Here is a 27,107-nt window from a genome sequence, read left to right as displayed (position 1 = left end):
ATATAGGAAGTAAAATAGGCGAATTAACTAAATAGGCGAATTATAGGATAATATAAATAAAATAGGCGAATTATAGGAAAATATAGGGAAAAATAGGCGAATTATAGGAAAATATAAGAAATAAAATAGGCGAATTATAGGAAAATATAAGAAATAAAATAGGCGAATTATAGGAAAATATGGGAAAAAATAATAAGGTAATTATTGCATATCGGTATACTTTGACTCGAATCACCAAGAATATTGAAAAAAATTTGTATACTGCATTGCATTATTGGATCACTTAGCGGATTTACAAAGGCCGTACATTTCCAGATTTGGTTCGAAAGTGGCTGTGTTTTCATTAGAGGTTCTAAGAAACGTTCAAAAAAGTTCTTTCATTTTCAAACGACCGTGAAATTATAGGAAAATAGGTTAAAATGAAGGAAGTCTGTTCACCCTGGGAGTATGAACTAAATCGAAAAATCGTCTACTAACGCGCGCTAAGACTTGTTTTTAGCGTAACTAGCGCCAATCATCACTAGGTTCATACTTCCTTTAAAGGTTCGATATTAATGCATTTATTTCTACTAGATGGCGCCATTTTAATTTTTTTTGGAAGTTAATTCAAAACGATATATTAAAAAAAACCACTATTTAACACTTTAGAAAAAATAGCGGATTGGTTAGCTCTTTCGCCTCGCAGCAAAGGGAACCGGGTTCGATCCTAGCTAGCGGCACTGGGTGAAAACTCGGAACAACTTGAGATTGCAAGTTATATCCCCACTGGTTTAAGGGGTTTTCCCTCGAGTTTTTCGGTTTCCCCTTTCCATAAAAACTTGAGGTTAACGGTAAAGGTGAGTGTAGGGAGCTGTTGGCTCGCGTGGCTTGAAGGGCTGGCCACCACCCTCCTACGCGTTGTAACCCGGCCACCTGAACCAATGGCCTTAAAAGTCGCTAGATGACTTGGGCCTAAGGTGGTGCCTTGGGTATTAGCCTAGCTGATTATTATTATTATTACATTTTCGTAGTTTTTAGACAACTTAAATTTTTGGTAAGACTACCCCTGTAAAAGGATCTTCTCCCTTGGAAAAAGTGAAAATGGTTTCCCCGGCGGTTTCAAAAGGGGTTTGTATAATCAAAAGGAAAATAAATATATGTATGTATGTATATACATTTTTCATTTGAGTTATATATAGTTTGTGGATATGTGGATAAGGTTAAGTGAGATTGCTTATCAGTATTTTGGCTATTTAATACTTTGTATCAAGAAAAAATTTTCTTATCTCTACGTGATATTTAAATGCGGATACAATTGAACAAGATGTCGACGACATTTTAGTACACACTATCGTCGCAATTACTAAAACGAGCAAATTACCAACTTCCAGCGCACCGATCACCGAAATCAATATTGTGGCATTAATTAACTTCCTACAGATAGGTGTATCATTTACCATTTTAACCTTAGCGGTTCAAGAGTTATGTGCAGTACGGCGGCGGCTACACCGCACACGATTTTAATACACACAATTACCCATTGGGGATTGTAGGTAAAAACCAGTGTGGCATTGATGGAGTTTAACTTAATACAGATAGGTAAATCATTTACCATTTTAACAGTGTTACCTAAATGTCACTTTTTAGAATAAATGTCAGTGGCAAAAAGTGGCAAATATGGCAAAAAGCTACTTATAATCAGTATATACATTTAAATGATGTAAATAATATATTTCAGATATGTAGCATCACTTACACGTGAGATAATGTTTCAGTTTTTCACCAAAGAACCATTAAAATCGGAACAATAAAAAATTGAACCATAAATTACTTTTTAAGGGTTTTTAATGTTTTTGACTTTTTATCGATATAAAATGTCTAATATCAGTAAACATTCTACAAAACTTTAATAGTGTTACATTGTTTATCAGTTTAAACTAGTCTAGAGGTTTAGTTTTACTTTTAGATTCGAAAAAATACCGCTTTATTTAAATTTGAAAACAATATTATACTAATCATGGAATTAAACATTTTTTTTTATTTTTTTCAGAAAAATACGGAAAAGGCCTCGGTCATTTTCGGACTTACAACACTATTTAATACACACAATTACCAATTGGAGATTGAAGGTAAAAACCAGTTTGGTGTTGATGGCGTATAACTTCCTACAGATAGGTGCATCAATTACCATTTTAACCTTAGCGGTTGAAGAGTATGTGCAGTACGGCGGCTGCCACACCGCACACGATTTTAATACACATAATTACCAATGTAGGTAAAAACCAGCTTAACAGCCGCGATGTAAAGTTTGGAATATTCTATGGACTATGGTCCTGCCCGCATTGGTATGTAAAAAATAAAACCACACCATCAAAATATATTAAAAGATATTTTATTTAGCCCTTTCAAAATTCGCGTCCCATTCCACGCGCATCACACCCTAGAGGTGCTGTTGTTAGTAATTAATAGTAAAACCTTTTATTGTTAAATTTCTTAGAAACCTACGCACCATGAACCGCGAAAAACCCGGCGACTCTTCAATTTGGAGAGGTTCCAAACGGAATTACGCAAATTAGTGGGTTTGAGGATCACGTGATCAGTTTGCGCTTTGTTTTGGTTTACGTGGTCAACGTTTATTAAAAAAAAATAAAATCGAAAGGATGGTAGTCTTGCCGCGGGTGGGACGTAACGTGAAACCCACATTCCCGCGAAGCTCTTCAAGGCCAAGGTCATTAAGTCAACTTAATCGAAACGGAAAGTACTCCGTGGAAGGCGTGCCACGTCAAACCAAGATGCCAGCGTTCGGAGGAAGAGTCGAAAACTCGTTCCGACAAGTTTTAGTTTTCATAAACCTCTATCTGGTTTTCACTTATTTACATACGCGCTATTTTTATGTGGTGCCGTTTCCATTTCTAACCCATTTACAAACGCTGGAAACTTTTGGAAACATTTAATCGAAATATAATATTACGTTTATTTAGATTTCCTTAAAGCTCACTTCAGGGCAGGATTCGAAGCGCTAGATGGCAATCATGGCATTATCAATTGGGGGAGTTTAAGGGAACCGTAAATAATTTGAAAACGTTTCAGGATCGGGCTATTTCAATAACTGTTTAAAATAATTGCCTCTCACTTTTCCCAGTTTTTAACAATTCCCTCACACTTTTCCCAGTTTTTAACAATTCCCTCACACGTTTCCCAGTTTTTAACAATTCCCTCACACTTTTCCCAGTTTTTAAAAATTCCCTCACACTTTTCCCAGTTTTTAAAAATTCCCTCACACTTTTCCCAGTTTTTAAAAATTCCCTCACACTTTTCCCAGTTTTTAAAAATTCCCTCACACTTTCCCAGTTTTAAAAAATTCCCTCACACTTTCCCAGTTTTTAAAATTACATCACACTTTTACTAGTTTTTAAAATTGCCTCTCACTTTAACCAGTTTTTAAAATTGCCTCTCACTTTTACCAGTTTTTAAAATTGCCTCTCACTTTTACCAGTTTTTAAAATTGCCTCTCACTTTTACCAGTTTTTAAAATTGCCTCTCACTTTTACCAGTTTATAAAATTCCATCTCACTTTTACCAGTTTATAAAATTCCATCACACTTTTACCAGTTTATAAAATTCCATCACACTTTTACCAGTTTATAAAATTCCCTCACACTTTTCCCAGTTCCTAAAATTCCCTCACACTTTCACCAGTTCGTAAAATTCCCTCACACTTTCACCAGTTTTTAAAATTCCATCTCACTTTCACCAGTTTTTAAAATTCTCTCACCCTTTTACTAGTTTATAAAATTCCATCTCACTTTTACCAGTTTTTAAAATTGCCTCATACTTTTCCCAGTTTTTAAAATTGCCTCACTTTTGTAAGCTATTAAAATTCCTTCACAATTTTATCAGTTCCTAAAATTCCCTCACAATTTTACCAGTTTTTAAAATTCCTTCACACTTTTACCAGTTTATAAAAATCCTTCACACTTTTACCAGTTTATAAAAATCCTTCACACTTTTACCAGTTTTTAAAATTCCTTCACACTTTTACCAGTTTATAAAAATCCTTCACACTTTTTCCAGTTTTTAAAATTCCTTCACACTTTTACCAGTTTATAAAAATCCTTCACACTTTTACCAGTTTTTAAAATTCCTTCACACTTTTACCAGTTTATAAAAATCCTTCACACTTTTACCAGTTTATAAAAATCCTTCACACTTTTACCAGTTTATAAAAATCCTTCACACTTTTACCAGTTTATAAAAATCCTTCACACTTTTACCAGTTTTTAAAATTCCTTCACACTTTTACCAGTTTATAAAAATCCTTCACACTTTTACCAGTTTTTAAAATTCCCCTGACGTTTTTCCCAGTTGATAAAATTCCCCAACCTTTTCCAGGGTTGCCACAAAATTTTGAGATTCAAATTCCCTGACTATTTTAAGACATTTTCCCTGACATTTTAAGGCCAATTTTTATTTTATATTTGACTTTTATCAGAAGTTAATAAATTTTAATGAACTTATATTTCAGTAAAAAGGTTATTGCAATGTTGAAAAAATTAGCCAAACTTTCAAGGAAATAAATGATAATCATAAAATTTGTCATAGATCTGGTCTAAAAAATAATCTTAAAAAAGTGCCAAGATAAAATTTAATTCCCTGACTTTTTACAAATTCTAAAAATTCCCTGACATTTCCCTGACTTTTTAGGTCCATTCTTAAATTCCCTGATTTCCCTGACGTGTGGCAACCCTGTTTTCCTGACCTGTGACAACCCTGAATTAAGAGGAAGTTCGTTGAGTGAACTCTATAGAGAATGTTTTACAATAACTAAAATCATATAATTTCTGAACGCTCGTTTCTGACACTAGATGGCGGCTCTATTTCTAGAATGAGGTATTTTCATCATCATTATGAAGTAGCTTCGAGATCATATATTTTTATCGTAAAATTCACGCCTTCGAAACAAGTTGTCGCCTTCAACCACATTCAACTAAAACTCTGTTAATTTAATTTAAATAGGCCTATACGCCAAACCTCAAACCGTAAAAAACTAACTTACAACGTTTTCTAACGACAGGGGTATTAGAACTCGCTAAAAAATGCTTTATTTTGGTGTCAAGGTGATAACTGATAAGGTAGATACCGTTGTTGAGAAAAAATTGGAGGCCATTTCGAGACTGACAGAGGAATTTTTTTAACTCGCTTTTAAAATAGAAGTTAAGCTAACCCTTTTTTACACGGCGATACGAAAGCGAATAAAAATTTATGGCCTTGCTTATTTAAAACCGACGGAGTTGGATACAATCCAAAAACATTATTAGATTCTGTGTTTTCACCCAGCAGCAGTGAACAACCTTTGACAATAATTATTTCTTTTTCGCTCGCTAGACGGTAGGTTTAATTTCATTGAACTTTTAAAGTTTGGCCTTCGTGACTTATAAGAGCCAAAAAAGCGTAATCGCAAAGGGTACGTGAAGGCTGGCGCCATCTAGCTATTAGTTCCGATAATTCGGACGCGAAAAAAATTCGGTACGATCGTTAGGTATTTGTAAACGAATCGTTTAAGAAAATAAACTTAAACCGATGCGCGATTTTACGTAAAAGAGTGTTAATAAATAAAATGGTAACGTATTAAAAGTGTGAAAATAACAAATTCGGGTTAGCAGACTACTAAAGCCAAGCCATGTTACTGGGAAAGGACAAAAAAAGGGTGGTTATTTTGCTTTTTAAAAGAACCGGCTTATACAATCGCGCCGCGTACTGACGTCACGGGCTGAATCCTCGATTCGGTATCTAGTTTTTCATATATAGATATTTTCCCGTCTCTATAGCAACAGAGTTGAAAAACCTGCGAAACAACTTGGCCGATTCAAGGTCAGTAGAGAAACGAGCCACTGTTGAATTCCTTAATGTTCGCAGACGTCCCCCTTTTCCTTTCCCCCTCCCTCCCCGGCGAAGAAAAAAAAACAGATTTTTATCGCGGCGTATAAGAAACCAGTGTATATTGGAAAAAAAATTTAACCCTTTCTCAAAGGTTAAGACAACTTACGGGTGCCTACGAAAACGAGAATATAGCGAGAGAACCTACTTTTCATTGTCACGCGCTCATTTTTAATTTATCAAAATCTTGCAAATCGACTTACGAAACTATGATTTCGACAATTTCTGTGGCTTACGGAACCACTAGCGCCATCTGTTTGGCGATATTACTGCCGATCGGGAGTTTAATATTTTCAATACGGAGTGATAAATGATAATAAAATAGTTAAAATATCTATGATATCAATAAATCCATCAATTAAATACGGATCGAATTCTTAATGAAATGCACCTGCTAATATTATAGACCTAGACCTAGCAGGACCTACATAAAAATTGTGTTTTGACCTAGATAAGATTGAAAAGCAGCACAGGGTTGGGACATTCTCAATTACATAAATTGTATAGATTTAGTGGTCAAAATGAAAGGGAAATCGATATTTTAATGCTATTTAATCTCACAAACAACTTAATCCCAAATTATGGCATAAGTAACACGCTAAAATACAAATGTGTAAACAAGAAATTTGACACTTACATTCATCATCTAAATCCATTTGTCCTTTTGGTATATTGGTGATTGACCTTCTAACAGTCTTCAATTATCAAATGAAGAGTCCAAATATTTTGGAGCCAGATATCAAATCCTGATAATGAATTATCAGCCACAATTGAAAAGTTGACAGAATCTCTGTGCAAAATAACATTCTTTAGATACTTCACAAGATAAAATGCTTTTAAATTTAGCAAATTTAGGTCCATACGTCCGATTATATTGTAAATCTACTTGTAGGGTATTCCAAAGAAATAAAGTTACCTTTCTCAAGTGATAAATGCTTGAATGTTGAGATTGATCTAAGCCTAGGCTTCTTCTAAAGCAAATATATGCACAACAGGAGGCCCATTTTAAGAGGAGCTAAAGGGCCTCTGCAAGCATTTAGACACGGTAACGTCCAAAATTCTTGTAGAACGATATTAATAAAAGTACTTTTCATACTATAATTCCGATGTAGAGCTTGTAGTACTTGCGGTCTTTCCGATAATTGAAAGGTGCATCTAGGCCTACTTTTAAATGTTTTGAGGTCAATTTTGTTGTTCGAAAAGCCTGCCTGTCTGCGTCCCCCGGCATGGAACGAAATAGGCGATAGGCGAAACGCTTTAACGTTTCCACCCCCCTTAACATTGAAAATCGAATCGCCCGGCAGAGGCCTCTCACACCGCGGCTTGCTAAGCTACGGTCAGTGAACTTGTCCGAAACGAAATCTAATTAAATTAATTTAAAGCTGTAATTAGAGGATAACGGTTACGAAAATACGCATAATTGACCAAAACAAAGAACGAATTAAATCAATCTTACTAAGGAATTCGATACCTAATGAACGTTGCGAAACGCAAAAAAAATTGAAAAAAAGTCGGCGTTTCGAAAAATATTTCCAAAAAGAACGTTGTTGATTGGTTGACAAAAATGATTATAACCAATGAAATGTTCTAAGACGCTCCTGAAAGAGAAACCAAAGAAAATTAAGAGGAGGAATAGAAACTACAACTTCTAGGAGGCGTTAATACCATACTCGACGTTTGAAAGCTTTTGTAGAATAGGCTTACGTCATAATACTAGCGGAAGTGAGTGCCCCTTGCTTAAATTTCTATTCCTCACTATATTTTCTTTAGAGAAACTTACCCGGAATATTTCGATGCCACGCGGTTTTGCTGATCCGATAGGGGCCTGTGATAAAATTTTAGCCTTGGTTTCACGGATTATGCATGACGAAACTACATTTTGGTTACTTTTCTCCCAAGCTCTGTAGAATGAAATTAACCTTCTACAGATTAAAAATTAAATATGTTCTGTGTGGAGTGCTGGTGGTTATCATTGCCGATATCTGCGGACTTTTCAGTCATGTTTTGGAAACTCACTACGACAACTTCTCATATCCTTTGGATATCAATGTGATGAAACTTATTAGTGCAAAAAAGGAAGGGCAGAAGGTTGAGGTTGACCCCATTAACTTTTACAATTACACTTTCTTAATTAGCAATAAAATAAAATGCAAAACTTTGGACGAAAGAGAATACGACGATATCACGTTATTAATATTAATCAAGTCTGCCATGAACAATTTTAAGCAGAGAGATGCCATAAGAAATTCTTGGGGATTTGAACGGAGGTTTTCCGATGTCAAAATAAGAAGAGTTTTTTTAGTTGGGACTGATCCTTTCGAAGATAACACACAGCGTAAAATTAACATAGAAAATGAGAAGTTCAACGACTTAGTACAAGCGGATTTTGTTGATGCATATTACAACAATACCATCAAAACGATGATGGGGTTCAAATGGGCTGTGATCAACTGCCCCAAAACTCAATTTGTGTTTTTAGTAGATGATGATATGTATGTTTCTATAAAAAATCTACTTAAATTTTTGAGAAACCCTTTAGATGTACAAATTATGGCTTCCAGAAAGTTAATGTTTGGAGTAGTCTTAAAAAGTAATTTTGACAGCGTAATTAAAGATGATGTAGACTACGTTGAAGAATTTGAAAGCCAAAGTCTGGAAAATGGAAGAAAGTTTTATGACGGGAGATTATACGGTGGATATTTATTTCCCAGCTCTAGTCCCATGAGACATAAAACTAGTAAATGGTATATCAGCTTAGCCGATTACCCGTATCATAAATATCCACCTTATATTAGTGCTGGTGCTGTGGCTCTTAGCTTTCCCGCTTTGAGTGATATGTATCACGTCAGTTTCTATACGAAAAATTTTAAATTTGACGATATTTACATGGGAATTTTGGCCAAAAGGGCAGATATTTCTCCTATCCATAGTGATAGATTTTATTTTTGGGGGAAATCTTACACTAAAGATGGGTTTTCCGATGTTGTAGTTGCTCATGGGTTTAACAACCCTCAAATCTTGTACAAAACCTGGGAAGAACAAAGAAGTGCTGGAAATGCTTAGAATTTTTTTAGATATTTAAATTTTAAAATTATTCAAAGTTTTGAGAAATTATGCATGATTCAAAGAACATATCTGTGTGGACTTAAAAATAAAATACAACTAGATTCAAAATAGCTATAGTTTTAAATGACATAAACTCTTCAAAGTTGGTTGAGTGTAAACTTAAAATCTACCTTAGACAATCAAACCTATAAAATCCTAAAAATGTAGGCCTTAAAAAATCCCAAAAAATGTTTCCAAGAAAATACAGTTTTATTTTCCCTCGTTTTACATTTCATGGTATCAGAATTTTTTTATTATTACTTTTAATGTGAATGGTTAATAATGTAAAATATTTCTTAAAAGCTTTGGTATATAGTTTTTATCATTTTAACTTTATTGTTCAAGCAGTATTATTATTTTTTATTTGGATTGTTTGTGTCAGATTGAAAGAAATAACCTTTCTTTTTCTCCGTCTTATTTTCTTAAAAAGTGAGTTCTTTGGGTTTATTCCTTATATAGATATGGTTGTCACATTTTTTCCCCTTTTTTTTCTAAGTGCAGGTACTTAGTTTCACACAATATTGCAGATTAAACTCTCAAAAAGTTTTACAGACATGAAAAGTTTACGAAATGTCTCTTATAAATAAATAGTATTAAACTTTAACAATGAAATAAACTGACTTAGTTGTGAATTATTTCGTATCACGAGTGATGAATCTAGTTTTAAAATATTAATCAGCTACTCGCCGTAAAGTCTGAATAATTTGTGGTTATATTATGTGAGAAACAACTCGGAAAGAGAAATTCTATTTTTTGAGTTGAAAGTGCCTGTATTACATGTAATGTTTCTCAATACGTTACATAACAATAACTTTCATAGTAATTATTATATTGTAATACCAGAAGTAAATAAACACGGGTATTGGAAGAAACTCCAAAAATGAAAAGATTTAACTTCCTATTCTAGCAAACACGAATGCTATTAATTTTTACCTTTAAATCAAAAAAATAATAACTATAAACACCATTTATGGAGTAAATCAATCATTAGTTAAAGAAGTGAAGATATTAACGTGTGGAATATATTGCTTACTGATAATGTCCATTTACTTCTGGTTACTTTGGAGTTTTTGTTAAATTTTATTTTAATCAGATTTTAGGAATTTTATGAAATGGAATAGAAAATTTACTTTAAATTTTGTTTCTCTAAGTTAATTGTAAAATAGGCCAAATTTTTATAAACAGCCCTTGTTAAAATCAAAACATACGTTAGTTGATTAAAATTTTCTATGACACGCGTAGTATTTTAGGTAATTTATTTATAATTTAGAAAATTCCTTCATATTTAAGATAAAAGGTGAAATTTTGAAATAAAAATTTAACTTTCTATCAGTTAGTAAATGTTGCCACCAGAGCAACAGGCTGTTTCATATCAGACTAGTTGAAATTACTGATTAAAACCTGGTTTTCTAAAATTTGGCTCTTGCCTCTCTTTTTTTTTAAATATATAAATACTGCACTTTACGCAATCACTTTTTTATACTGAGATTTTCAGTAATGAATAATGCCCCAGCTTTCCAAGTCTTTAGTAGAAAACTCACTCGCTTGCGAAAGGATTTAAACTCGAAGCTGATGATCCCTTGTACGAACTGGCTAACGAGCCACATGGTGAATCGTGCACAACGGGAGTTTCTTTCTCTCTTTTTACGCTGGCCCCTCCAGATAAATTGGTTGCAGTACTGGCTCTGCCTGTAGTGTGAAGCGACGCTAAAGCGCTTTGTTGAACGGCAGTAGGAATGGACTGGCTGCTGCTTGTATTTTGCATATGTTGAATGCTTTTCTGTAAGACAATTTCAGGTCCACCTCCATAAATCTTCAGTAGAAACTTCCACATTGAATCGGAGATCGAACCATAGTCTGTACCTAGAAATCAGTTCTCATTAAGTTTTACATTTTCATTTGGCAACTGGAATAATGGGTATGTACCAGAACGAAGAACATTAACACCATTTTTAACGTAACCAATCATGGAGTTATCAATAGGACCTGGTGGTTCTATAAATTTAAAAAGTTATATCAATACCAAAATAAATTGGTAGTTAAAGGCGTAGAAGAAACGCGTACCACTAGATTTTCCTTTGACAAAGGCTTCCCATTGTTTAAACCAATGGAGGGACAAGGCATAAACCGCTTGCGGTGAGTCTTGTGCTTGGTATTCTTGGTTCAACTGTGAGGTATTTGCATAATTGAATTACAAAAATCATTAGTAGTACAACCGTAAATACGAATTACCATGACGAAGGTATCATGCTCCAATTTTTGTCTAAATTCTAAAGCTTTTTGTTCCCCTTGACATGTTGGACAAATGAATAAATGATTGCACGGAGGCCCACCTCCAAACCTAAAGTTGAGCAAAAATTTATAAAAATGACAATCATTTGCAAAGCACATTTGTTATTCTTACGTGTCGTGTAGGTACTCCCACACAGCTTGCGAAAGCATGGTACAAAGATCTTCGACGTAATTTGCTTTATTTGGGTGAACACCGCCGTGACTGCAAAGGAAGTCAGTGTTGGTAATTGGTCCAGGTTCCGCAAAAGTGTTGAAGCGGTTCACCCATTGCTTTGATATGAAAAACTGTAGCAGTCCAGGCTGGAAATGGCGTTATTGTTTTAAAAACACTTCTAAAGGTCAATTGATATATAAAGATTCACTTCGGACTTGCTCCTCTCCATTAGCTCTACGGCTAGTTGTCGTTTCTTAATGATTTCATCACAGGATTTACGATAAAACAGAACATAGGCCTCGCAGTTCTGTACCACTTGGGGATCAACAGCAGTGACATACTGGTCATCAAACTCATACCACTGTTCATTTAGGTGATTCAAACAATAGGATGTGTAATGACCCGCTAAATTTAAAATAGGATTAGGGCAACTTTACATTAAGTATTTATCAGTTGTTAATTACATCCTGCAGTTCCATGATGACAAATCACAGCAATAAGATCGTACGTCGTCACACCTCTTGGACACTCTTTATGAAGGAACATAGACATGTCCAATCCTTCCAGAGGAAAGGTCACGTAACTACCAATTTTGGATGAAAACATAACTTCGTGACGAAAACGTTTCAAATGAATGCATAAAACCTTTAATGTAAATGCGATTTATACATAATCAGTGCCATATTTTAGAAAAAATCATAAAATTGTCAATTACTTCAGGTAGTTGAAGGACTTTTGAATATTTGATGCCATTGCGAAGTTTTTTACACTTGTCGCAACTATACATGTTATCACCTTTTAGCTCATCAGCTGAGAAAAAAGCTGACAGACAGTCTTGTAGACTGATAGTTGGACCCCAGAACCAGCTTTTAAAGTATGTAAATATATAATAAATGTTATTTGTAAATAAAAAAATTCAAAAACTAACTTTAACATCCAACCAAACATCCATTGAAACCAGGTTTGGTGGTTGTATCCTTCGGAACATGATCCTCCAGCAGCTACTAAACTGCTTTGACTGGTACTATTAACTTTCTGTAAGTTGATTAGGCCACCGTGTGTGGAATGAAGTAAATTGAGATGATCTCGAGACGGAATGGGTAGCGAAAGATCTTGAAACGTCTCTCGAGTCGTTGAGACCTGAAACAGATCCCGGGTTCAATATAATATACGCAAATTTCAATTGAACCAACTTACACTTACAGTATCGCAGGTTAAGCACTGTACAGAGCTAAGAATTTTCCCATCAAAGATGTCAGAAATAATGCTGTGAAAAAGGGTAGGCTTTTTTCGTTTTCCCTGCTGTCCTTTCATCGTAGATCGACCACATTTGTTAGGTACATGGTGTGCTTTATTTCCAACGGCTACAGGTGACAATGTGTTTGAAAATCTGAAAAAGATAAAAAAATTTAATATAAGAATATTTCTAAGTAAATGTTGGTCTCATTAAGAACCTGTAGGGAGCATTTGTTCTGTCAGTTGACTTTGGTCCAGCTGCATTTCTATCGGCATTGGTTTCCATTGTCGTGTCAAGAGACGCTGTTGAAGAAGTTTCATTGGCTAATTTAATGCCTTCGTCACTGTCATCTAAACCTTGCCTACCAGATTGAAGAGTGTTTTCATTTTCTTTGGTGTTTGAACTGACAAATTCAGTTTCATCCATGTGTTCTTGATCTACAAATTCGCCTGAAAAATTTAAATTGCAATTCTCCATCATGTCGAGACCAAAAATAAACTGGATTCTAACCAGAGTACGAACTCTTTTCACTACTCAACCCTGAGTCACAAGTTTCAAATTCAGCTTCAGATTGACTCGAATCTTCAGGAGAAACATCTGCCACTTCCTTTTTGTCACCACAGCCGTGAAATCTATCACTGTCTCTTATTAAGTTATCCGTTTCATTTCCACTAGCTTGACTGTTGTTTGTTTCCATCATGCAACCAGAATCAGAATCAGAGTCGCACTCTGGAACCGACTCTTTTAATTCCTCGTGTAGTTGATCCATAAAGCAACGCAAAAATTCTTGGGCATCTTGCTGGGTGTAGCCACGAAAAACTGGGAACACTAATTTTATACCATGCGAAATACCAGAAGGAACTACATAGCTTGGCCTTTGCTTATGCCAGATTTCAGAAATTAATTTCATGTAGCTTTTTGCTAAGCCTGGCTTTACATCCGATCGAACGTAACAACCGCAATCCAAGAAGAACTGCGTAAGTTGCGGACTGAAATTAAAAGATAAAATATTTAAACTGTTTAACAATTTTTATAATCAAACTAACCAATTGGAAAGAGATTGTAAAGCTGCATTCATATAACATGTATTGCCTAAATTCTGGAGGCCAGTTAAACCTAAAAAGGACCAATTTAAGTTTTTTAGAAAGATTTACAATTCTAATAAGTTAAAAGTAAAACCTCTGGGCTTAAAGTTTTGAGGATCATCATTGTCATCATCATCATTAACATCAGGTTCTGCAGCAGTTACCAAATTGCTAGATATATGAACGGCTTGAGACAAAATTCCTGGGGCGGGTGGGTCATTGTTCTCTAAGAAAACTTCTCTTTGACATAGATAGCACCAAACTCTTAGTGTTAACAAATTCAGTGTCAAAGAATGCATGCTATTCTTCTGAAAATGCTTCGTGCTGTGATCTGCTTGCCCATCTCCGCAACCAACATAAAGACAATCATAATGCAAGCAGGCCCACAGATTAGGACCAGTGGCATCACAACTTTCACACTTATTTTTCTGCAAAAGTTAAATAACATTCAAAGTAAAAACCCTTCAATATACTTGTCAATTCATCTTACTTCTTGTTTTTTAGCTATATCTTCTTGTGTATAGTCTCCCACAATGCATACATGACCACAAGTGCTTGACATTATCGAAATTTTCCCTTCAGAATAGTTTTTACATTTAGAAAACACAAGGAAAACCGGTCGATGTTGGTGGTACAACAAGCGATAAAAATGACTCTGCTAAAACTAGTGAAACATTTAAACATGTACCCTAAGCCTTTGTTATTCTAACTACGGCTACAAAAACCAACAAACATCAAGTAAATAAAGAGAGTTTACTGACAGATTTAACAAAGAAAGTCAATAAAATATATAGGTAGCGGGCACAAAATACGGGAACCCGAGAAACAAGTTACATTTTATCGATTAATAATATTAACGCGTAAACTAAGGTAAATGAAATAAATAAAACACCGGAAATATTTTTTAGAGTTTTGTAACTACAGTGCTACCGACCACTTTATTATTTGTTCCCCTAGAATTCGGAAACTATTCCGTTTCCATCACCCCTCTCCCCTCTACAAACTTCTTTACTAATCTTGGTCCAAACCTTCGTTTGCTTCTTCGAAAGCACTCCAAAAGCTTTTATAGTTATTCTCCAATGAATTCTTTAAATTTATGTAAGATCCGTTTTAAGTTTTAATTACCCTAGAACTCGACAACTCGTTAGGTTGGCCACGGCCAACTTTTACACTCGCGCAATAGGCGCTTAAATAAAACATCTTCCCAGAAATTGCCAAGAAGTAATATTTCCGACATCCAGGACTCATAAGTTATTATTTATATAGTGCTTGTTGAAATATTAGAAAGCTGGAAACTTTCTCGAACGTAACATCGGTTTTTTGCTAAGCCTTAACATGCCAAAAAAGTTACCTGGTTAAAAGGAAACACTTGTTGCATACCGTACTGCAAAAGTAATGTTTAGTTCTAAAGGAATCAGTTTGCATCTTTTTCCAAAATATAATTTTATACGAAAAGAATTAACTCTGCCTCCACGAGAAGCTTTAAAATTGCCGGTATTATAAAAATATTACATATAATTTAAATTATTTATACCATAAGAGGATGATAATAATAATATTATTATCTTCTTATACTTAGTTTTAGTAACATTATATATTTTACCTTAAAATATATTATCGAAAATTAACATTAGTATGTTCCTTATACACGTGAGCCAACGATTTCTTATCTGACGCAAAATTATCATGAGGGAAAAAACGCGTCTCCATTTGGCTTAAATATGACATTTGGCTAGCCATTCTAACCGTTTAACCGACCGACCGGAAATAGCTCTTTCCCAGATGAATTTGGAAAGGGGAGTAGAAACCGAGTATCTTTTATTGGAGCGTCCATAGCGGTTAACCCATTCGCCGAAATTCCATGAACAAGGATTTTCCTGCTATAAACTATCGGCGTTCAGTGCCACACTCGGTTTTATCATGGTTTTATATTAACTTCAATGCAAAAACTATTCTAAAAATCATTTTCCGCTAGGGGCGCTCAGAGAGGTATTTTTGTTCGTAGGTTAACGAATAGCGTTTTCCATTTGACTGCTCTCGAGCGCTCTAGATCGATCAAGTTTCGCAAGTTCCATTTCCCTTTCTCGGGTGCTCCAAGACAAAGAATATAGACCCCAGGAATCGAAAGAAAAACCGTTTATGCCTCGCCTCTCGAGTTGACGGGAGAGCTTCCGGCTAGGCGAATCAATAGAACCGGAAATATGCCCGTCAACCTAGGTTTGCCTTTGGAGGCTAGAGACACACAATTATACTAGATAGAGCTGCAGTTTCCATTCCTGGGGTCTAAATTCTTTGTCCAAGATCGCCCAAAACTGATCTGCCGATTTTGACAGATCAACGGATCGAGATCGAGATCGGAGAAAATTTTTGCGTGTTCCTTTTAGTTTTGTTGGCAAAATGGCAGACCAAGACGCGAAAATTAATATTACTAGCAGATGAAAAACAACAAAGCACGGGAATAATTATGTTAATGTTATGACTTGTTTCATTTGCGGTTTTACTCTAGTCGATTGGGACGAGATCTATGACGTCAGAGACAGTTTCGTACGAATCTCGAGCAATCAAATGGAAAACGCTAATAGAAACTTCAACGAATGGGTTGGCCGCCATGGCGCGAGTGTCAAAGTTGGTCGTGGGCTGGCGCTACTATCGCCATTTGGTGGTAACCTAGCAAGGTTCGTAACCTAGGAGATAAATTTTAATTGCTTGACCTTTCGACAACGAAGATTCTTTTGCTTCTGCACTGTTTTTAAAAAATTGACAGCTTGAAAGCACGTGGTTTGTGATATTAGATTGAATAACAAAAATGAGTGAAGACGCTAGAAGAAGAGCTAGAACGCAAGGACGATATTCTTTGGATAATAAACCTCCAAGGAGAAGTAAACCAAAACTATTTCTTTATATTTCATTTTTTATTATAATACTGTTTTCAGGTATTGGTGCTTCCCCAAACTCAACAGAAGTAACACAAACCTCTAGAACACAAGGCCGTTATTCTTTGGATAGTAAACCTCCAAGAAGAAGTAAACCTAAACTAATCTTATATACTTTTATTTGTTTAAAAAAAAAATTATTTAACCTTTCCCTACATAGTATCACTTTCAGGTATTGGTGCTTCACCAAACGCAACAGATGTATCACCTCAGGTATCGCTTGTAAATAGTGTCAATGCAGAAATCATTAAGTATGCTGATAAAATGCAGAATGGAGGACGAAACACTACGGTTTCAGAGACTATGGCGACTAAACTTAATTATGAAAGCACTAGAGTATGATTTCAAATCAATATCTTAGTTTGTTTAAAAATATTAAAATAAGGTTTTCTCTCATAGCAAGAAGTAGATAAACCACCTCCACCTTGTAAGGTGTTAAAGGGAGAAAATTACAGAAAATGGATTAAATTAGATCCAACAGCTGAAAAAGAATCTCTGTAATTTAGCAATAATTACAAATGCCATTTTGATCATCATTTCAAATAACTATTATTTCAGAATTTACTATGATCCTAGTTTTTTTGACGCCCAGGAAGCATCGTTTTATTTTAATGCCCTGAAAAACTCCCAATACTTTGAATGGGAACAAAAAACTATGCAAAAAGATGGCACCCCAATTCCAATCCCCCGATTAACATATTGGTATGGCCCTTTGGATTATATCTATGGCAGGGGAATCAAACACAAAGCCAACAACGAAGTAAATGATTCATACATTTACAAATAGTCAAAGAGCTTCTAATCTTAAATCTATTTCAGTGGGCACCAGAGGTTCAAGCAATCAAAATGAAGATAGTGGAATATTTGTCTAAAAAGGCCCAATGTGATGCGACATTCAACTCTGTGCTTCTTAATTATTATCGAGACTGCAAGGATGGTGTTGCGTGGCACAGCGACGATGAAGTTTCCATGGGAGTGCAGCCTACTATCGCTTCTATTTCTTTGGGTGAAACTAGAAAATTTGAGTTGAAACGCAATGATGTGTGTGATATGACCATTTTCTTTTAAAACGTTCATTTGTAATATATTAAACTTCCATTCCAGGCTTCCGAGCCAGAATGGAGGGTCTATTTAGCTACTGGTAGCTTGTTGGTGATGAGTGGCAATACGCAATTGGACTGGAAAGTACGCAATTTCTACTTTATTTATAACTAATAAAGTTAATAATTGTTTTAACAGCATAGAGTCCCTACCGAATACCACGACAGAGGGCCAAGAATCAATCTGACATACCGTAGCATTCAACCTCTTTAAATCAAAACTTGCTCCAAAGAATTGAACAAGAAGTTCCTACTGTACTTTTAAGCTTTATTTTAATAAATTTTAAATGTAAATTTTCTTTATGTGTAATATGTGATGTCGGAATGATTAAAAAAGATTCATACTTGAATAATCAGGCTTCATTTTTTTATTAGCTATTTAGCGAACAAATAATTTATTTAATGCGGTGGTCACAGCATTCAGGGCTCCCAGAGTTCCTATAATTCCTATAATTTCCTATTTTCTCAAAATTGTTCCTATAAATTCCTATTTTTTAGAATTTTTCTAGTTTTTCTATAGCTATATTTAGAAATTCCTATAATTTTAAAAATAATGTATTAGAAAACCGCCTTAACGTTTGGGGAAAATTTGCCTTCTAAATAGAGCTTAGCTCTGGCTTAGGTCCGGTGTTCCCGAAAACCTCAACAGTTGGGCTCACAGAGTTCCTATAAATTCCTATTTTTTCAAAAAAAATTCCTATAAATTCCTATTTTTAGCTAAATTGTTCATATAAATTCCTATTTTTTGGCTAAAAATGTTCCTATAAATTCCTATATTTTCTAAGAAATTTCCTATAATTCCTATAATATTTTTTTTTAAAATCGCTGGGAGCCCTTAGCATTAAATATTAGAAATGTGCGAGTACTCGATCGAGTTTTGAGTCGAGTACTCGAAAGTTTTGAGGCCAACGTTTATTTTTTCTAGTGAAACGTTTTTTAACCAATAGTGGGAGCGCAGGGTGATAAATTGTTCGAAATTGGTATACAGCTCTGAAAATTAATACACACTTGCCTTGAACTATACTCTCGACTACCTAAATTTTATTTAAAAAAAAACCGGCTGGAAAAACTTTATAAGCAAAAAACGCCCTTGTTGCCTGTTATGTCCTGGCTTAGTGTACCACAATATAAGAAGGAGGGGAGTAACACCAAGTTTTAGATGCAACTTGAATGTGTTTTATTAGAACCAAGCGAATGAGTTTATATACAAATAAAATAGACCTCTTTTAGGTTTTGTTATGTTATTGTTTTGTTTTGCTAATCTAGTTTTTTATATATGCTTTGTTTTAACAAAACCTAAAAGAGGTCTATTTTATTTGTATATAAACTCATTCGCTTGGTTCTAATAAAACACATTCAAGTTGCATCTAAACCTTGGTGTTACTCTCTCTCCTTCTTATATTGTGGTACACTAAGCCAGGACATAACATGGTGTCAGATTTATGAAGAACGTCGCGCCTAATAGAATTTTTGCCTAGAAGAGGTTATGCTTAAGTCAAAGTTTTAGCTTAGTTCAGGAATCTTCCAGTATGGCGAGTAATATTCCGACGATTAAGCCGTTTCACGCAGGAAACAACCCAGCCGAAGCATGGAGATTTTGGCGACAGGATTTCACGGACTACATCTCAGCCTTGAAATACGATACGGAGGAAGAGTCGACAAAGACAGCGCTGTTCAGACACGTTTGTGGGGACGAATTGAAGCAGCAATATCGTTCGTTTCAATTACAACCTTTGTCTCCAGACACAGACGTGACGTTGGTTCAAATCCTTGACGAATTCAACAAACAGTATGATGCATATACTAATGAGATTTCGGCGTCGTTTTTTGCCTTGGGTATCAAGCAGAAGCAAGGTGAACCTTTTCCTGAATTTTACTCTCGACTGCGACTGGCCATTGAAGAATGCAACTACGGCACGGCCATGGAGAGGATGTTGCGAGATAAGCTGGTTCATGGGCTGCAAGACAAAGCTTTACAAGAACGACTTCTCAGGGAAGCCGGTCGGAAAAAGAAGACGCTAGCTGATGTTATCAGCGACTGTAAAGCGGCAGAGTTATCAAAAGCACAGGCAATCGCTATGAACGATCCAAAGAGCGAAGTCCACATCGTAACACGGAAAAAGAAGGTCGTAGCAGGTCGCAGCAAGGCAAGTTCCCGAGAAATTAAAAATTGTGGATATTGTGGTTTAAGTCACGCTTCAAGCAACTGTCCGGCGTATGGTAAGATTTGCCACAACTGTGGGATTAAAAACCATTTCAGCTCCAAGTGCCGCAAGAACGCTAAAGAGAGCAAACCACATGCGCCAAAAGATAAGAGAGTTGATGTAGTTTCTCAATCCATGGATGACGTTGTCTACATCGGTTCAGTCGACGTATGTAACCAAGGGTGCGGAGCATCAGTACATGTGATAAGCGATTCTCAAGATCAAAGTGACGTTTGGTATGAAGAAATATCTGTCAATGGGTAGAAAGTCAATTTCAAGCTAGACACGGGTGCTCAGGTAAATGTAATTACAAAATCTGAGCTGTTGAAGATGTCAAATTGTCCAGTTGTCCGAAAGACCAATCAGAGAGTCCTGGACTTTAGCGGAAATGAAGTTCCTGTGCTTGGGGACTGTCGTTTAGCCTGCTCCACAGACTCTATGAAGAGAGATGGTACATTCCGTTTCATCGTGACAGACCTGATGGCCACACCCGTTCTGAGCGCTAATACCTGCGTTCAGCTGGGTTTGGTTGAAAGAGTCAGAAAGTCAGCATCCGTTTGTCAAGCTGAAGTCGACACGCCAGCAAGGGTCCTTGCTGATTTTTCCGATGTCTTCACAGGTATGGGCCGTCTGAAGCGAGTGGTGACCATCCACATGAAGAAAGACGCCAACCCTCACGTTTCTGCGCCAAGAAAAATTCCGCTGGCTCAACAAGAAAAAATAAAGCGCGAGCTGCAACGAATGGAAGAGTTGGAAGTTATTACAAGAGTCGACAAGCCGACAGAATGGGTCAACAACATGGTGGTGATCGAGAAGCCGAATAAAATACGGATCTGTTTAGATCCAAGGCAGTTGAATGAAGGGATAATGCGTCCGCATTATCCCATACCAGAACCAGATAAACTGTTTGCAGGACTTCAAGGCTGCAGTATCTTTACGGCGCTTGATGCAAAGGATGGCTTCTGGCAGCTGCCGTTGGATGAAAAGTCTTCATATCTTACGACATTTGCAACACCATGGGGGAGATATCGCTTTCTGGTCTTACCATTTGGACTAAACAATGCGCCAGAGGAATTCCAAAAGGCCATGGATGACATATTCGAGAAGGAGCCAAGAATCAACCCCTATTTTGATAATATCGCCATTGGTTCCAAAGACGTGGCTGAGCATTGTACATTGCTGCGTAGGACTCTGTCCGTTGCGAGAGAGGTCAATCTTAAATTCAACCCACAGAAGATTCAGTTGGCCAAGACGAAATTGAAATATATTGGTCATGTCGTTTCCAAAGAAGGTCTAGAGCCAGATCCAGGGAAAATTGAAGCGGTCGTAAAGTATACCCAGCCAACGAGTAGAGAAGATCTGTGAAGATTTTTGGGTATGATAACATATCTCACCAAATTCACCCCAAACCTGTCGACGCTGACCCACTCTTTACGTCAACTGTTGAAGCAGTCGTCAGAATGGTGCTGGGACGCAAATGTCCAGAGCGATTTCAACGCAATCAAGGGCGCTTTGTCTGAAGCGCCATGTCTGAAGTTCTTCAATCCTGGTCAACCAGTCCTGCTATCAGTGGATGCCAGTCAATATGGGCTAGGAGCCGTTCTGCTTCAAGATGATGGTCCAGTGGGCTATGGTTCAGCATCTTTATCGGAAACTCAGCAGAAATACGCCCAAATTGAAAAGGAGTTGCTGGCAGTAATATTTGGGCTACAACATTTCCATTATTACACGTATGGGGTGCCCGTTGAAGTCCAGAGTGATCATAAGCCGCTTTTGGGGTTAAGTCTGAAGCCGTATGATACGATTTCTCCGAGACTTCAGAGACTATTGTTGAAGTTAAATCGATATAATGTACATTTGACGTATGTTCCAGGGAAGCAACTCCTCGTTGCTGACGCATTGTCCCGAGCCCAACTGATCGATAACCATTTTATGGAAGAGTCCATTCCAGTGCCAGTTCAGGTCTGTCTGTTGGTAACAGCGTCTAATACCAGATGGAACGAGTTGAAGACCTTGACAGATCGCAGCTTGGCACTTCAGGACGTAATTTTTCATGTCTCTAATGGATGGCCAGATGCTAAGACAAGTGCTCGGGTCAGAGCGAGGCCGTACTTTCACTGTCGAGATGAACTCTACTTGTCCTCGAATGGACTTCTTTGCAGAGGTCAGGGCTTGGTTGTTCCTGAAGAAGCTCGCCAAAACATTCTGGATGTCATTCATTCCGCTCACAGAGGGATCGTAACAGGAAAGGCCAAAGCCAGGGAGGACGCGCGCATCTTAGTATCGTGGAGTTTTTAAAATTAATATATCTAAGTTGCACCGCATCTCCGCAACTTTAGGAATAAATAATGGTAAATCGCGTGTAGCTCGTGTGGTAAAGGTGGTAAAGTTATGAATTTTTTTATGGTAATACGTGTCACAGTGCTACTTAAAACCTGATATGGAACCACATCGAGGTATTTTTTTTACTTGACGTTTTTTACCATTTTTCATTTTTCTCCATAGGGAAAAATGGTAAATCACGTGTAACTCGGCTGCTACACGCGATTTACCATTTTTTATTCCTAAAGTTGCGGAGATACGGTGCAACGTAGAACATATCATTTTAAAACAACATTAAACTAAGTGAGAGTATAGTACAAGGCACGTGTATATCAATTTTCAGAGCTGTATACCAATTTCGAACAATTCGGGTATATTTTGTAACCATGCGCTATCACTACAAGGCAATAATCGCGAATATTAAAAAAACCGCCAAAAACGCTCATTTTTGTTATTTTTCATGGCCCCGCCCAAAGACCTTGAGGATAAAATGTTCTTCCTTATTGCAGGGTTGTCATTTTTTAAAGTATGTGGGACAGTGCCACACAGATTATACTCAATTTGGGCTTAAAAAAAATACATGTTTCTTCAAATTAATGAGCTATATTTTGGGTTATTTTATGAAAAATATTTTTAACAGTGGGCGTTATTTTTTGGCTGCTTGGGGCATGTCAAAATTCTAAGACTTCTTCCCTTGGCACTATGTTCCGAAACGCCCAAAAAACGGCTAAAATTCCCCATAGAATATTAAAAAAAACTTTTTGCATATTATGAATCAGTGTAAAATCAGATTTCACCCACAGAAATTTCTATTATCTGCGACCCCTGGCGGCGAAACTAGCCCCCCTGGCGGAATATCGCAACAACACTTACCACAATCTGTAGTTTGCCATCGGGCTAGTCATTTTTAAAATTTTCAGAATTTTTCCACTGCCCAATTTGTTGCCGCCACCGTAAGAAAAGTGAAAAACCCCATTTTCGTCCATGTTGGTAGAGGTTTTTCTCAAAAACCCGCAGGTACCTTTTCAAAAGTTTAACGACGTCTCCTAGTACAATACCCCAACATTACGTTGTAATTACTTTCACGCGTTGATCTCCGCGCATTTTAAAGAAAAATTCGTTTGAAATTTAAAAATAATTTTTCTAAAATAGCCCAAAAACCGCCAAAGTTTTGGGCTAGCTTTGGCTGAAAAAAAATAAGTTAGTTTTTTGAAACAAAATGTTTCATTCGTGTACCTGGCTTTATTCAGTTTTATTTTTTCATGTTACAATGTAAAGAGTAAGAATAACGCCTTATTTGCATATATATTCTTAATTATCGAGTTCCATTTCATCTTCTATTTCTCTTTTGTAATGAATAGTTGGAGACAATTGGATCAGAAGAGTCCATAGCTCTATTGAATATATCTGTTAAATTGTCAATTCTTGAACTTTTTCAAGTGTGTAACTCTCGATCCTTGCGATATAATTTGTTTCGGGACTCGCCTGCATGTTCGCTTAAATGCCCATAGGCAAATAATACCATGGCCATGGTATTATTTGCCAGTTACAGTTCATAAAATTATTTTTCATGGTCAAGAAATAATTCAAAGTTCGACTTTGCCTATGGGCATGTTAAGCGAACATGCAGGCGAGTCCCGAAACAAATTATATCGCAAGGATCGAGAGTTACACGCTCGAAAAAGTTCAAGAATTGACAATTTAACAGATATATTCAATAGAGCTATGGACTCTTCTGATCCAATTGTCTCCCAACTATTCATTACAAAAGAGGCTAGAAAAACGAAGCGCCATTCAACTTCCGAAAGCCGCGCTAGAATTACTTAAAGAACCCGACGAACCGCCATTTCCAAACAATATATTTTCTTCAAACGAATCAACTGATATCTCTGACGAGGACCAATTCCTTGAAGACTTCACTAGAAACACATTGAATAATATTCTATTAGAAATAGAAGATGAAATGGAACTCGATAATTAAGAATATATATGCAAATAAGGCGTTAGTCTTACTCGTTACATTGTAACATGGAAAAATAAAACTGAATAAAGCCAGGTACACGAATGAAACATTTTGTTTCAAAAAACTAACTTATTTTTTTTCAGCCAAAGCTAGCCCAAAACTTTGGCGGTTTTTGGGCTATTTTAGAAAAATTATTTTTAAATTTCAAACGAATTTTTCTTTAAAATGCGCGGAGATCAACGCGTGAAAGTAATTACAACGTAATGTTGGGGTATTGTACTAGGAGACGTCGTTAAACTTTTGAAAAGGTACCCGCGGGTTTTTGAGAAAAACCTCTACCAACATGGACGAAAATGGGGTTTTTCACTTTTCTTACGGTGGCGGCAACAAATTGGGCAGTGGAAAAATGCTGAAAATTTTAAAAATGACTAGCCCGATGGCAAACTACAGATTGTGGTAAGTGTTGTTGCGATATTCCGCCAGGGGGGCTAGTTTCGCCGCCAGGGGTCGCAGAGAATAGAAATTTCTGTGGGTGAAATCTGATTTTACACTGATTCATAATATGCAAAAAGGTTTTTTAAATATTCTATGGGGAATTTTAGCCGTTTTTTTGGGCGTTTCGGAACATAGTGCTTGGGTGGCAGGGTGGGAAATAACTTTTTTTTTTAAAGTGGACAGGTGACCAGTGACATAGAGGAACTTCCTCTATGCCTAGAATAAACAAACTGGACCATGACCAGTGCACTTCGTCTGCTACATTATAATAGCGTGTTTTAACTTTTAACGGTTTTTAATATGGTTAATTCTAGGGCTGTGCGAGTCATCAAAATAGAAATGAGACTAGAACCACTGCGCTATCTGGTAATCTCAAGGGAAACGGGCAAGCTAGAAGGCTTCCATGAGAGTGGAATCGCTACTAATCCACGCAGGAGTGCGCCATCTATTAAAAAAAAATTAAACTTAAAGTTTATAAAATAGATGGCGTGCTCCCACAAAGAATACTGACGATTCCACTCTCATGGCAGCCTTCTTACTCGTACATCTCACCACAGTTTAATCTTACTTCTAGTCTCATTTCTATTATTATGGTGCGTAGTACTCGTACATCATCGATTACTCGGCATTTTTTTAAATCGAGTACTTGTACTGGACCTCGAATAAGTAATTGGAAAATACTCGTCGATTATCGAGACCAAAAAGTTGAATAGTCGGGTATCTGATTACTCGAATAAGCTGCTGTAAGTTCAAAGACGGGTTTTTGCAATTTTTTGGGGTGGAAATAATAAAGGGTACCTACAAGACGTACAAACAACAAATGCTTTGAATGACCTTGGGGATGAATCACGCTTTTTAATACGCAGTGCGCCTGCGATGTTTTTCTTCAAACATTATTATTAAGTTTTTGTTTGGTTTGGAGTGTCACTTCACGAATTCGGATGTCGGCCGGCGCGGCGTTAGAACTTAGGAGTCTTAACTTCCTAAGCAATATACGGACTGACGGTACATTAATAATTCCAAAAAAAAATATTCTATGGTTACTTTATTATTAATTACTATGATTAGGCTATTAGCCTAATATAGAGTAGTAGCACTCCGTAGCTTTGGCCATGGCCGCCATTGTGGGCGAGCAAGGATTTTCCCCCTATAGAGATATTTTAGTGACCACGTGACTAACGTCACTAATGCTTTTTAGCAAAGAGAAACCCCCACAACATGGCGACCGTTTCCACTGGTAAAGCTAGGGAGAGCAGACGACGTGATACATCTCTATAAACTGTACTATAACGTGTGTAGGAGTTCAGCGCCACGCTCGTTTTTTATATTGGCTTCAATGTAAAAGCTATTCTAAAAATAATAATCCGCTAGAGGCGCTCACGTCATACACATCTTTTGCTCATAGGTTAACACAGAAACTTCAACGACTGAGATGGCCGCTGTAGCGCGAGAGATCAAAGTTGCCCATGATTCGACACAACGATTGCTCGTATGTAAAATGTTCTAGACATTTTATGTAGGAAATAGCGGGACCCTAATGTTCGTAATTGGGTTTATAGCTGTACCTACAATACTAACGTAGATATACGTGATAAACCATTACTGTGCACTGGTTTCCCCCATAACCATTACGCGTAAAACAACTATTTCTAACCTGTGAAAAGATATGTTTTTGTTTGAGTAATTACATCTTAAATATTTATTAAGCAATTTTGAACCATTCTTCATTTTTTATTTATAAAAAACTAGCTTTCCATGATTTGAAAGAAACGCGTTTTCTAGTGCGTTCTTAGCGATTGGAAATTATGGTAAAAAGAAAACTATTTCGAACACTAACCTGTGAAAAGATATGTTTTATTTTGTGTATTTACTCTTACATGATTTAATTACGCAATTTTGAGCCATTCTTCAACTTTAATTAAACATAAGTCGCCTTAAAGATGTCAAAAAACCGCGTCAGTGTCGAGCTAAAGTCGGCCATTTAATCTTAGGTGAAATAGAGTGTTAGTTCACCAGTACAGCGCCGATGGCGTAGCTTTCGTTGCCAGTCAAACGAAAAGCATGGGCCAAAAGCAGGGTTCTTTAAAAGTTCTAATCGGACCCCGCGACAAAATTTCAAAAATCGTTCTAGTTTGTTATCCGATTTCTATGGCACAGTCGCCCTAAAAATATCCGACTAAATTTGCGATAATGGTCGTCCGGCGCAGTAAAACGTTTTAAGCTTGGTTTAAAGCCATAGAAATCTCATAGGTAACTAGAATGCTGCCGCCTACGGCCGAGCTTGACGCCATTTCGCCTTGA

At 36.5% G+C, this 27,107-nt stretch overlaps 4 protein-coding genes across 6 annotated transcripts; 3 read left to right on the top strand and 1 right to left on the bottom strand.

Annotated features, from left to right (window-relative positions):
• The first annotated feature begins 7,697 nt into the window (after positions 1 to 7,697).
• LOC149944186 (beta-1,4-mannosylglycolipid beta-1,3-N-acetylglucosaminyltransferase brn-like) lies at positions 7,698 to 9,337 on the top strand. Its single transcript, XM_090175946.1, has one exon. The coding sequence runs from the start codon at positions 7,780 to 7,782 to the stop codon at positions 8,977 to 8,979; it is 1,200 nt and encodes a 399-aa protein (XP_090032072.1). The 5' UTR covers positions 7,698 to 7,779; the 3' UTR covers positions 8,980 to 9,337.
• LOC149944185 (ubiquitin carboxyl-terminal hydrolase 20-like) lies at positions 9,338 to 14,672 on the bottom strand. Of its 2 annotated transcripts, none has more exons than XM_090175944.1 (15): positions 14,280 to 14,672; positions 13,884 to 14,217; positions 13,751 to 13,820; positions 13,215 to 13,693; positions 12,922 to 13,153; positions 12,665 to 12,857; positions 12,396 to 12,607; positions 12,183 to 12,333; positions 11,932 to 12,112; positions 11,676 to 11,872; positions 11,426 to 11,613; positions 11,254 to 11,362; positions 11,086 to 11,188; positions 10,948 to 11,016; positions 9,338 to 10,884 (listed from the first exon to the last, which is right to left on the bottom strand). In XM_090175944.1, exons 1-15 carry the CDS (start codon positions 14,349 to 14,351, stop codon positions 10,559 to 10,561), a joined length of 2,916 nt encoding a protein of 971 aa, XP_090032070.1. In that variant the 5' UTR covers positions 14,352 to 14,672; the 3' UTR covers positions 9,338 to 10,558. The 2 variants fall into 2 exon arrangements, with proteins under 2 accessions (XP_090032070.1, XP_090032071.1); XM_090175945.1 differs by having other exon boundaries at positions 12,671 to 12,857.
• Positions 14,673 to 16,335: 1,663 nt separating this feature from the next.
• LOC149944184 (alpha-ketoglutarate-dependent dioxygenase alkB homolog 3-like) lies at positions 16,336 to 18,116 on the top strand. 2 transcript variants are annotated; one of them, XM_090175220.1, is made up of 8 exons: positions 16,336 to 16,668; positions 16,723 to 16,812; positions 16,883 to 17,058; positions 17,122 to 17,219; positions 17,281 to 17,482; positions 17,542 to 17,763; positions 17,827 to 17,907; positions 17,962 to 18,116. In XM_090175220.1, the coding sequence occupies exons 1-8, from the start codon at positions 16,596 to 16,598 to the stop codon at positions 18,034 to 18,036; spliced, it is 1,017 nt and encodes a 338-aa protein (XP_090031346.1). In that variant the 5' UTR covers positions 16,336 to 16,595; the 3' UTR covers positions 18,037 to 18,116. The 2 variants fall into 2 exon arrangements, with proteins under 2 accessions (XP_090031346.1, XP_090031347.1); XM_090175221.1 differs by having other exon boundaries at positions 16,342 to 16,668; positions 16,895 to 17,058.
• A 1,235-nt stretch (positions 18,117 to 19,351) lies between these two features.
• LOC149944183 (uncharacterized) lies at positions 19,352 to 20,290 on the top strand. Its single transcript, XM_090176302.1, has one exon. The coding sequence runs from the start codon at positions 19,352 to 19,354 to the stop codon at positions 20,288 to 20,290; it is 939 nt and encodes a 312-aa protein (XP_090032428.1).
• The last annotated feature ends 6,817 nt before the right edge of the window (positions 20,291 to 27,107 follow it).

This window comes from Leiobunum rupestre, chromosome 5 (genome assembly GCF_980474605.1).
Source record: "Leiobunum rupestre chromosome 5, qqLeiRupe1.1.hap1, whole genome shotgun sequence".
NCBI lineage: Eukaryota > Metazoa > Arthropoda > Arachnida > Opiliones > Sclerosomatidae > Leiobunum > Leiobunum rupestre.
This window is presented reverse-complemented; position numbering and strand designations above follow the sequence as displayed.